Source organism: Narcine bancroftii, chromosome 3 (assembly GCF_036971445.1).
Source record: "Narcine bancroftii isolate sNarBan1 chromosome 3, sNarBan1.hap1, whole genome shotgun sequence".
Classification (NCBI taxonomy): Eukaryota; Metazoa; Chordata; class Chondrichthyes; order Torpediniformes; family Narcinidae; genus Narcine; species Narcine bancroftii.
The window spans coordinates 11644962-11658125 of NC_091471.1; the positions used below are offsets into that span (position 1 = coordinate 11644962).

At 44.4% G+C, this 13164-nt stretch overlaps 1 protein-coding gene across 1 annotated transcript in view; it reads left to right on the forward strand.

Moving 5' to 3' along the window:
* Positions 1 to 452: 452 nt before the first annotated feature.
* The window catches only part of LOC138756973 (BCL2/adenovirus E1B 19 kDa protein-interacting protein 3-like), a 53949-nt gene continuing 41237 nt past the window's right edge, over positions 453 to 13164 (forward strand). The window contains exon 1 of the mRNA XM_069923498.1: positions 453 to 529. Coding sequence (XP_069779599.1) covers positions 493 to 529 — 37 coding nt within the window. The 5' untranslated portion in view covers positions 453 to 492. The remainder of the gene's footprint in view (positions 530 to 13164) is intronic.

The following is a 13164-nucleotide window of genomic DNA, read 5'->3' on the forward strand; positions in this document are numbered from 1 at the left end:
ATTTATTCCAGAGAGAGGGGGGGGGGGGGTCTCTGATCAATTTATTCCAGAGAGAGAGAGAGGGAGGGGGGATCTCTGATCAATTCATTCCAGAGAGAGAGAGAGGGAGGGGGGGATCTCTGATCAATTCATTCCAGAGAGAGAGAGAGAGAGAGAGAGAGGGGGAGGGGGTCTCTGATCAATTCATTCCAGAGAGAGGGGGGGGGGGGTGGTCTCTGATCAATTCTTTCCACAGAGAGAGAGAGAGAGAGGTCTCTGATCAATTCATTCCAGAGAGAGGGGGGGGGGGTCTCTGATCAATTCATTCCAGAGAGGGGGGGGGTCTCTGATCAATTCATTCCAGAGAGGGGGGTGGTCTCTGATCAATTCTTTCCACAGAGAGGGGGGGGGGGCGGTCTCTGATCAATTCATTCCAGAGAGAGTGGGGGGGGGGGGGGGTCTCTGATCAGTTCATTCCAGCTCAAAGAGAAGAGGCAGAAAGGACTCAACGCCATGTCATCTTCCAGTGAAGCTGGAGAGAGCTTGCAGGGTGAGTGTTGAGACGGACCGACCGCTGTGCATTGAGAAGGAGCCGGAGCCGCCTCTTTCAGTAAGTGTGGCGGGGTCAATGCTGATCGGAGCTGGGTCTCGCCGCTGCATATGGGGCGAATGCGAAGCGGTGCGCGGATCGCACGGATCTCATTCACGCCGTCTCCTCCTCCTCCTCGGGAAGTTGGCAGCGCTGGAGGGACCGACCGGTCGCTGGGTTGATGAACGGGGGCGAGTGCGGACCTTCAGGGCTGGGCAGGTCGGGGTGGGTGCGGACTCCTAGGGCAGTTTTGGAGAAAATGAGAAGGGGACTTTATTCTTGGTTGGCAGGACCCCCCCCCCCCACCCCGGTTCTCCCCCTCCTCCTCCTCCTCTCCTCCTCCTCCCCCTCCTCCTCCTCCTCCTCTCCTCCTCCCTCCTCCTCCCCCCTCCTCCTCCTCCCCTCCTTCCCCTCCTCCTCCTCCCCTCCTCCTCCCCCTCCTCTTCCTCCTCCTCTCCTCCTCCTCCTCCCTCCTCCTCCTCCCCTCCTCCTCCTCCCCTCCTCCTCCCCCTCCCCTCCTCCTCCCCTCCTCCTCCTCCCCTCCTCCCTCCCCCTCCTCCTCCTCCCCTCCTCCTCCTCCCCTCCTCCTCTCCTCCTCCTCCCTCCTCCTCCCCTCCTCCCCCTCCTCCTCCTCCTCCTCCCAATTTGGGGTTGAATGTGACCATGCCTGTCTTTGGCAGCGAATGTGTCCCGGGTGTTGGACAAGACCAGAGTGGGGTCCCCATAGTGTAAGGATCAGGGGAAAGCCATTCAGAATGTAGTACCAGCCCTTCGGCCCATGATGCAGTGCTGACCTCTGCAAACCTACTCCACAATCTCAACCAGTGGTTTTCAAACTTTTTATCTTTCCACTCACATCCCACTTGAAGTCATCCCTCGGCCATCGGTGCTCTGGGATTAATTAGTCAGGGGTTGCTTAAGCTGGGAAGAAAACAAAGTTTGAAAGCTACTGGTTGAGATTGTGGAGTAAGCTTGCAGAGGCCATCGTGGGCTGAAGGACCTGTACTATGTTCTGAAATCGTTTGCTTGAGAACAATTGTCCTTGGCCCATTTCTTTAGGAGTTATGAAACTGTGCACATGACACATCCATTGGGGACGATTAAAATAGTGATGTTCAAACTTTTTCTTTCCACCCACAGAGCACCTATGGTGGTGGGTGAGTGGAGCGAAAAAAGAGTTTGTAAACCACTGATCTAAACCTTCCCTACCTCAACCCTCTATTTTTCTAGCATCCATGTGCCAATGTCCCCATTGCACCAGCTTCCACTGCCATCCCTACTCTCTGTGTACATTAAAAGAAAGTTACCCTGGCATTTCCCTTGAACTTTCGTCCCCTCTCCTTCTACAGATGTCCTGTGGTATTTAGTACAGTCACACCAGGATAAAGGTGACATCCTATCCATGCCTCATAATTTTGAAGACCTCCATTAAGTCACCTCTTATCCTTCACTCCAAAGAGAAAAGCCCGATTTCTGTTAACCTTGCCTCATAAGACACGTTCTCCCAATCCAGGGTAGATCTGCTCTACCCTCTCTCCAAAGCTTCCACATCCTTCCTGTAATGAGGCGACCAGAACTGAACACAGTGTTGTAAATGTGGTCTAATGAGAATTCTACAGAGCTGCAACATTACTTCATGGCTCTTCAACTCAACCCCCCCCCCCCCACACCCAAAGAATGAAGACCAACATACCATAAGCCTTCTTGACAACCGTACCAACCTACACAGCCACCTTGGATTTGGAAGCCAAGGTCCGTCTTCCACACTGTTAAGAATCCTGCCATTAACCACGTACTCTGTCTTCAAGTTTGGGATTGAGATGAGCAGATACTTCTTCACTCAGACAGTTGTGGAATTCCCAACCACAAAAAGTTGTTGAATCCAGTTTGTTAAAGTAGATACATAAATAAGAGATACACCAGCACCTTTATCCCCAGGGCAGGAATAGCAAACACCAGAGGACATCCGTACAAGGTGAAGGGAGGAAAATTTTGGGGAGACATCAGGCCCAAGTTTTTTTTACATTGAGAGTTGTGGGTAGCTGGAATGCATTGCCAGGAATGGTGGTTGAGGCTGGAAAAATAGGGGCATTTAAGAGAAACTTAGACAGAGACGTGGATGAAAGAAATATAGAGGTTTATAAGTTAGAGAAGGTTTAGTTTTTTGGTATGTATCTATGGGTCAGCACAACATTGTGAGTTAAAGGGCCTGTACTGTGCTGTAATATTCGATGTTCCATGCTAAATATATTCAGAAAGAGGTTGGACATGGACCTCATCACTAAAGGGAGCATTGGGTATGGAAAGAGAGCAGGAATAAGATATGAAATCACATGATCAGCCATCATCCTGTTGAATAGTAGTGCAGGCTCGAAGAGCTGAATAACCAGAACCTGCCCCTACTTTTGATTTTTTTTTAATGTCAAGTATTTTGTTTTCTACGCCAAGTTCCTGGGTGTCCACATCTCTGAAGATTGGTCCTGGGGTCTCCATGTTGATGCAATCATGAAGAAGGCTTGCCAGCGGCTATACTTCGTGAGGAGGTTTGGTACGTCACCAAAGACTCTTGCAAATTTCTACAGGTGTACCGCGGGGAGCATTCTGACTGGTTGCATCACCGTCTGGTATGGAGATGCCAATGCACAGGACTACAGAGTTGCGAACTCACCCACCGACATCAGACATCTACGCTCTATTGCGGACATCTACATCTACTACCTCATTTTCCCATATTTTTGCACTAATTTATTTATATTTAAATGTAATTCTATAGCCATATTTTCTCTGTAATATTTCTGCAAAAAACAAATTTTGTGATTAAGTTCACGACATTAAGTTCTGATTCTGAGATATGAATGGAGATATGTGGGTTGGATCTCGGGTTGAGGATAAAATTGTGTTGGGACCTGTTGATGCTCTTTCTAAGACTGCAGATTGCGCTTTGACTCTCTCAGCTCCGCGTGTGAGGCAACAGTCTCTGTTTCTTTTTGTGCTCGAGTCTCTGGAATGAGAGTGGAACGTACGATTGTATAAAAGGCGTAGGAACGGGCGTAGGCTACTCAGCTCCTCTGGTCTGCACCTCGTCGAATATGGTCATGGCTGATCTGCTTCGGGGGTCTGCTCTTCTGTGGGAGAAAAAGAAATGTCTGTGTTTCGGGGCAGTACGAGAGAAAGAAAGCAAAAGAGAGACCCCCACCACCAGAGTCACTGAGTGGCGGTGAATTCACTTCTGGCACTCCCACAGCTCTGCATCCGCACTGATGTTCGATCCATCAGCAACTTGATCCAAACCTCTAACATGATCAGGTCTTCAGTGACCTTCGGGAGCCCTTCTTGCCCTCAGCACCCTCTTGAATGGACTATTTAGCTCAGCTGAAACCTCACCCACACAGGCCCATGTGGCCGGACTCTCCAACGTCACGCATACTTGTAATCCGCCGTCCCAACTCTTGTTCTCAATGCGCTGACCTACAAAGGCATGCGTACCAAATGCCTTCTTCCCCCCACCTTGTCTCCCTTTGTTGCTGTTTTCAGGGAACAATGTACTTGAACTCCCCTGTGTTTTTTACAACATGTATGAAAACTGGTGGAAGCCACACCTGCAGTTGCATGGTTTTCTGTGAGAATGGACCTTCGGATCCTGAGTGAGCACATTGGGGAAACTGCAGCCAATAATCTCATCGTTCAATGTGCTCACCAATTTTTAATTTAGGCATACAGCATGGTAACAGGTCCTTGCGGCCTACAAGCCTGCGCCCCTTAAATACACCAATTAACCAACAACCCCCGTACACTTTTGAAGGGTAGGAGAAAATCCAGATACACACACCCCTTACAGAGAGGCATATTTGAGCGTAGATTGCTAGCTCTGCTATTGGCATTGCACTAGCCACCACGCGAAGCCCGCCATGCTACATAATGTAAATTTAAAAAAAAATTAAATTGCAGAAAATGATATTATTGTACTTGATTTGCTTTGTATCCTCTAAAGATCTGCTAACGTACAGAAAAACGTAGTGATTCTCTGAGCACTGGTAAATTCAGGGGTCCCTTCACACAAGTGTGAATTGGTTAGCCACACTCTTTGCGTAATGTATTTTTACAGGACGTGGTAGGGCCGCTGTGTCAAGTCAAGTTTATTGTCATCTGATTGTACAAGGATAACCCAACGAAACAGCGTTCTCCGGTCCTTGGTGCAAAAACACTCAGACATACAACCAGACTTAACGCACATACAGACAGATAACACATATGCAGTGGGTTGAGGATTTCACAGTTGTGAGGAGCTGAAGTGGCCACTGCAACCTTGTGCACTCCCATCTTGGGGAGAGAAAAAAAAAGTTGCTATCTCTCCCAAAAAGGTGAAGTTGAGCTGGCACCTTGGCTGCAGACGGCCTGGTGAAATTAAACCCATGTTGAACTTGCGAATGCCAATTTACCCAATGATATAGAAAGGACGCATTTTGATCCACTGAGTTTATAGCAGCTCATTTTCCCCCAGTAATTTTCACACACTCCGTCACCACCCTCCAACCCCTCTCCCGATTTTAGCACTCACCTACGCACTAGAGGCTATTTCCAATGAATCTACAATAAACCGCCCTTGTCCACCGCGTGGGTCACACCCAGGTCTCGAGAGCAGTGAGGCAGCGGCTCTGCCACTGCACTGCCCCAGGTTCAAGGTGATGTCTGAAGGTGATGTGGGTGGCCCAGAAAGCATAGCATTTAGTGCAACTCTCTTACAGCGCCAGCGATCGTGGTTCAAATCCGGCCCTTTCTGTAAGGAGTTTGTGTGTTCCCTCCCACCCTTTAACGGGGCTGTACGATAACTTGGGTGTAATTGAGCAGCAAGGGTTTGTTGAAAGGCATAGACAGAGTAGATGTTAATGTGTTGTTTCCCACGGTGGGAGAGTGTAGGACAAGAGGGCACAACTTCGGGATTAATGACTGTCCGCTTAGAACAGAGATGCAGAGGAATTTCTTCAGCCAGAGGGTGGTAAATCTATGGAATTTGTGGCCACATTCGGTTGTGGAGTCAGGTCATTGGGACTATTTAAGGCAGAGATTGATAGGTTGTTGATTAGCCAGGGCATCAAAGGTTATGGGGAGAAGGCCAGGCAATGGGGCTGAGTGGGAAAATGGATCAGCTCATGATTAAATGGCGGAGCAGACTCGACGGGCTGAATAGCCTATTTCTGCACCTGTGTCTTAATGCCTGGAATCAGGTTCTACTGTGCTGTAAGTAAAATTTAAAAAGAATGTCGATTGTGACAAGGGTTTTGGCTAAGTGTTTAGTGAAGATCTTTCTGCTTCCGACTTCCTAATGGGTGGTGGTGGATTGGTGAACAGTGGGCTGTTCCCTTTACACAATCATTTACAGTATCAATGTCCAGGATCTCTGCGGTTCTGTATTTATGTGATTCTCTCCATGGGTCGCAACTCTAGGCACAAATTTCCATCCTGACAATACATCAGAAATTCCACAATTAAATGCATAATACATGTATTCTTGCGCTAACATTAACGTATTATTTCTATAAAATAAACAAGGCAAGTAAGGTTTTAATAATCAAAGCAGTGGATGAGATCAGTTTTAATTACTCATTTGGGTCAGAGCCCTCCAGTTATTTTAGATGTGTTGTTACTGGTTTCTGCGCCAGTTAAAAGATGCTTCAGTTTTCTGGGAAAGTGGTGTAAATTATCAAGTAATGGTGTTGCTGTGATGGGTGATGCAAATTAGATGTGCTAGTTGCACATGGCATGTTCAGAAGGGAATTGTGAGGGAAAAGTTTGAAGCGGTGTGGCAGAGGTGGCACTTGGACTGAATTAGATGGTTTTCAAAGGGTCAGTCCAGGCACAAGGGTTTGAACGGTTTCTTCCTGTGCTGTGAGATCCCGGGGTGGTTTATCAGTGTTTCTAGAATGACATCTTCCCAGAACATCAGGCAAACTTCCCTTCCCTCCATGCACTCCACCTACATCTCCCGCTGCCCAGGGAAGGCAGTCAAAGTACTGAAGGACCTATCACATCCCGGACACACTTTCTTCTCCCATCGGGAAGAAGGCTGAAGAGTGTGAAAGTGGGCACCGATAGGCTTAAAGTCAGTTTCTTCCCTGCAGCCATCAGGCCCCAGCACGGTGGTATCCATGCCGCCCTTGTTTGATGTCTCCTTTTCCTTTGAAACTCCATAGAATGTGGTCTTTTAACAGATGTTTGAATGTTAGAACCATCCTCTGAGACTGCTGGCAGGAGACAGCTGTAACTCGACAAATAAACGAGTTTGCAATTTTTTGTTTCATCATGCCCTCTGGCCTCAATGACTGGTCATATTTAATAATGTGAAGTGCCTCTTTCCTGTGATGAGGCCTCTTTCAAGGTTGTAAGGTTTAAGCCCCTCCAGTCTTTCCCACAGTGATGGCTCATCCTAACATCGTCAGTTTTACAATGCTGTCTGATCCCCTTCTCTGTATCGCATTCTTCCACTGGTGACCGGTTGTCTGTTGTTTCCCCCCCCACCCACCCCTTCAGCTGTTGATCCTGGATTAATTGGGTCAACGTTGTCAGTGAATCCTAGTCCCTGTGTATTGAATAGCATCGGTATGTAAGGTAAAATCGCTGACTCTTCCAACATCACAAAACGACTGATTGCGCAAGGATAACTATAAATATTTATTATCTATCTAGGAGGGGAGGCAGGCCCCTCCAGCCCGGGTAAGAAACCTGCATAGGAGAAGGCCACTCCGATATAAAACCTACGACCCAAGGACCTCCCTGCCACGTCCCAGCTTGCTTGGCCACGGCACACGAACCATGAGTGTAAAGGGTGGGGTCAGTACTGCGCACACTGCCCTCCACCTAAAAGCTCCTTTGCGCAGGCCCGAGGACAGGTCCACGTCCTCCCCCTCTACGTCCTCCCCCTCTATGTCCTCCCCCTCAAAGGAAGCTCACAAACTCAAGCTAGCATGCTGGAACATATTGTATTGTATTTATTGTCTCTTTTTAAATCATAGAACTTGCAAAAGCACAGTGCAGGCCCTTCAGCCACAACGTTGCTCTGACCTATGTAAACCTACTCTGCAACAATTTAATTTTTCCTTGACTCACACCCATAGCCTTCTATTTCTTGCACCCATGTCCCTATTTATTATTTATCTACATTTTCTTTCTATTTATTGTCCATTTTTAATTCGTGGAACAGCACAGAGCAGGCCCTTCAGCCCACAACATTATGTAAACCCACTCTCCCATCCAGGCAACACCCTCGTAAATCTCCTCTGCATCTTCTCCAAAGCATATATCTCCTTCTTGTCACGAGGCAACCAAAATTGAATATAAAACCCCAAGAATGGTCTAACCAGAGTTTTAATGAGCTACATCATTACCTGATGGATTTTGAACTTAATCTCCTGATTTGTGCAGGCCAGCACACCATGCACCTTCTTAACTGATCTAATCAACTTGTGTCTTGTGTGATCTAGGTTCCTGGATCTCAAGATCTCTCTGTTCCTCCACAATGTTAAGAAACCTGCCATCAGCCTTCAAGTTCAGCCATTCAGAGTGCATCAGTAGATTTAACCCATTTGCCATTTTTCTGCCTTCTTTCTATATCCTGTGCTAACCTACGAGAAATATCTACACTTAGCCACAACACCTCCAAATTTTGTATCTTGCAAACATGCTGTGACCCACTGATGCGCTTGGTCTTATATCTTTAGGACATAGAGTTATGCAACATGGTGCTTTGCCCAATGAATCAAAAGCATGAGAAATTCAAGAATTTCCTACATTGTTTTAATCGCCGATGGAGTTCAATCCAGATAAGTGTGAGGTGATGCATTTTGGAGGGACAAACTAGAAAGCTGATACATAGTTAACGGTTGGTTACCTAAGAGTGTGGATGAACAGAGGGAAGTTGGGGTCCAAATCCATACACCCCTCAAGGTCACTGCACATAGGATAGTTAAGAAGGCCTATGGGATGCTGGTCTTCATTAATCGGGGGACTGAGGACAGGAGTAGAAAGGTCATGTTGCAACACCACAAATCTCCTGTGATACCACTCTTCGAGTATTGTGTTCAATTCTGGTCACTTCACTACAGGAAGAATGTGGAAGCTATGGAGAGAGTGCATAGGAGATTTACCAGGCAAGGTTAGCAGAGCTGGGACCTTTCTCTTTGGAGCGTAGAAGGATGAGAGGAGATTTGATAGAGGTCTACAAGATTATGAGAGGCACAGCCAGGGCAGGAATAGCAAACATCAGAGGACATGTATACAAAGTGAAAGGAGGGAAGTTTTTTTATGCTTTTTTTATGCAGTGATTTGTGGGGGCCTGGAATGCCTTGCCAGGGATGGTGATGGAGGCTGAAACATTAGGGGCATTTAAGAGATTGATAGGCACATGAATGGAAATAAAATAGAGGTTTATGGGGTTGGGAGGGTTTAGTACTTTTTTTAAGGTTATATATGGGTTGGCACAACATCGAGGGCCAAAGGGCCTGTGCTGTGGTGTTCTACGTTCTATGTTCCCTGCTGAATACTACAGCATCTCTATTACTCCTTAATGAGCAACTAAAAGGATCTGATAAATCCGTTTCCAAAAGACAATTAACTTTGGGAGATGATGTGAAAACTGCACTTGTGAATGCCGTGATAACCATATAACCATTTACTTGTACATCAAAAGCCCAACGTCTTGCATTCACTCACCACAAGTGCATCTGTCAGTGCCGTGAAAGCAGTGTTAGAACAACGAATTCATGGGCAATTGGAACCTCTGATGCTTTTGTTCAGCCAAGCTGTCACTGGCTCAAGCAAAGTATAGTGCATTTGGTCGAGAATCCTTGGCCATCTATCTCGCAGTGAAAGATTTCTGCTTTTTATTGGAAGGTTGTCCTTTCACACCAGTAACACACCAGCCTCTTGCGCATACAAGCTCGCATCTCTTCTCGCCCAGATGGATTCAGCACATAGACTTCATCCTACTATTTGCATCGGACATGAGCACATTGGAGGAAAAGCGAATGCCGTGGCCGACACCCTGTCCAGGCGCGACATTGATGCCTGACATACCCGGAGGAGTCACGTGATGTAGTGGCCGGACGGTGAACTCCAGCCCTCTCCAGAAAAGTCGGGAAAAACGAGAGAAAATACAAAGGCACAGAAATACAAGTTAAAGAAAAGTGAATATAAAGGTGGAAAGAAGATGGAGACAAAAGGAGAAAAATCAAAATCAACGGAAAGAAGAGAGGAAGAGAAGACAACGGAGGAAAAAGGTGAAGGCCTTACCTGTCCGAAGAGGCCCGCTGCGGAGAGAAGACCCCACTACCTCAGGTCGGTAGAAAGAGAACTACAACAATGGCTCACAGAGCCGAGTAAAAGTGCGCAACCGCGCATGCGCGACTCCTCGCGCATGCGCGATGCGCATACAAAAAAACACACCGACGGGAGGGGGGACCAGCTGGGGAGTCGATCTCCACAGCCGGCAACGACAGCTGCAGAACACCTGCAGCAAGAAGACACCACAGAAGACAATGGAAACAAGAAAGAAGAGGAGGAAAGGGCAGCAAAGAAACAACAGATGGTCAACCTAGAGGAAGAAGAAGAGGAAGAGGAAGAGTACAGGGAAATAGAAGAAGAAAAGATAGGCAAGGTAAAGGAGGTACTTGCTCTTGTTAGAGGATACATGGAGTCATTTAAAGAATGGCAAACACAGGAATTCAATGATTTAAGAAGAAGAATAAACAACACAGAAAAGAAAATAAATAAAATGGATATGACCTTAACAGAAATGGGGAAAAAAATGGACAAGATGGAAGAACGGGCAATAGCAGCAGAAATGGAGGTAGAAGACTTAAAAAAGAAATTGGAGGAATCTAATAAAAAAACTAAAGAGACACAAGAATTACTAGCCCAAAAAATAGATATAATGGAAAATTATAACAGAAGAAATAACATAAAGATAGTGGGCCTTAAGGAAGATGTAGAAGGCAAGAATATGAGGGAGTTTATAAAAGAATGGATCCCTAAGGCCCTAGGATGTCCAGAACTACAGCAAGAAATGGAAATAGAAAGGGCACATAGAGCATTGGCCCCTAAACCACAACCACAACAAAAACCAAGATCTATTGTAGTAAAATTCCTAAGATATACTACAAGAGAAAAGGTGCTGGAGAAGACAATGGAAAAAGTAAGAGAGGGCAACAAACCACTGGAGTATAAAGGGCAAAAAATCTTCATTTATCCAGATATAAGCTTTGAACTCCTAAAGAAGAGAAAAGAGTTCAATGCAGCAAAAGCGATTTTATGGAAGAAAGGATATAAATTTACACTGAAGCATCCTGCGGTATTGAAAATATTTATTCCAGGACAACAAAACAGACTATTCTCGGATCCAGAAGAAGCACGAAAATTTGCAGAACAATTACAAAAATAGACTGAGGGATGAAGACGGGTAATGAGAGCAAAAATTATCACGATTGATATGTATGTGGGTAAAGACAAAAATAGACTGAGGGATGAAGACGGGTAAGGAGGGTAAAAATGACCACGATTGATATGTATGCGGGTAAAGAGGTATAAGAGTGAATAGAGACAACGGGCATATGTGAAAGTATCTGTAATTAGAGGAAAACATAGAAAGTATAGACAAGAATTAATAAGGGAAGGTAATGGAATAGAGAGAATAAGGAGGGAACTAAAAGAGTGACCTTTGTGACATATAAAAAACGAAATCTTTTCTGGGGGGGGCTGGGTGGGGGGAAAAGAGCGGTCACTGCAAAATCAGTTGACGCTTGCGAGTGGATTCGCAAATCCAAATGGAGAGGGGAGATGTGGTTGTCCGACAAGGGATAAAGGGCAACTCAGGAGGGGAAGGGGAGATTGGGGATAAAGAAGATAGAAATAGGAGAATAAGGAAAATGTTGGATGTTGTAGGAATGTTGTCTGGTAAAGAGTTGAAAATAAGAAAACAGAAATGGAAAAGGAGGAAAGGTAATGATGGAAAAACGGAAAGAGAAGATAAACAAAATATAAAATGGCTACGCTGAACTATATGACTCTAAATATTAATGGAATACATAACCAAATTAAAAGGAAGAAACTACTAAATTTACTGAAAAAGGAAAAAATAGATATAGCATTTGTCCAAGAAACACATTTAACTGAATTGGAGCACAAGAAATTAAAGAGAGATTGGGTAGGACATGTAACAGCAGCATCGTATAATTCAAAAGCAAGAGGAGTGGCTATATTAATTAGCAAAAATGTGCCATTTAAAATAGAAGAGGAAATAATAGATCCAGCAGGGAGATATGTTATGATAAAATGTCAGATATATTCAGAGCTTTGGAATCTACTTAATATATATTCACCTAACGAAGAAGATCAAAAGTTTATGCAAGATATCTTTTTGAAGGTAGCTAATACGCAAGGGAACATACTAATAGGAGGGGATTTCAATCTGAATTTGGATCCAAATATGGATAAAACGGGGAAAAAAATTAACAGGAAGAACAAAGTAACCAAATTTATAATTAAATCAATGCAAGAAATGAAACTTGTGGACATATGGAGGAAACAAAACCCAAAAGAAAAGGAATACTCATACTACTCGACTAGACATAAAACATACTCAAGGATAGACCTATTCCTGTTATCAGCCCACATACAAGGGAGAGTTAGGAAAACGGAATATAAAGCTAGACTATTATCGGACCACTCACCCCTGTTATTGGCAATAGAGCTAGAAGACATCCCTCCAAGAATGTATAGATGGAGATTAAACCCCATGCTACTTAAAAGACAGGATTTTAGAGAATTTATTGAAAAACAATTAAAAATGTACTTTGAAGTAAATACGGAATCAGTGGAAGATAAGTTTATACTATGGGACGCAATGAAAGCATTCATTAGAGGGCAAATAATAAGTTATGCAACCAAGATGAAGAAGGACTATAATCAGGAAACAGAGCAGTTGGAAAGGGAAATAATAAACATAGAAAAAAAATTAGCAATAAAGGAAGATACAACCAAAAGAAGAGAATTGGCGGATAAAAAAATAAAATATGAAACATTACAAACATATAAGGTGGAGAAGAATATAATGAAGACAAAACAGAAATATTATGAACTAGGGGAAAAAACACACAAAATCCTAGCATGGCAGCTTAAGACAGAGCAAACTAAGAAAACGGTATTGGCAACAAGGAAAAAAGACAAACAAATTACATATAATCCAAAAGAAATTAAGGAAAACTTCAGAGAATTCTATGAACAATTATACCGAACCGAAAACGAAGGGAAAGAAGGGAAAATAGATGAATTTTTGACTAAAATTGAACTACCAAAACTACAAATAGAGGAACAAAATAAATTAACAGAACCATTTGGAACAGTAGAAATACAAGAGATAATAAAAAATTTACCAAATAATAAGACACCAGGAGAGGATGGACTCCCAATAGAATTCTACAAAACATTTAAAGACCTAATAATACCGCCCCTCCTGGATGTAATCAACCAGATTGATGAGACACAAAACTTACCAGATTCATGTAAAACAGCAATAATTACAGTGATACTAAAACAAGGGAAAGATC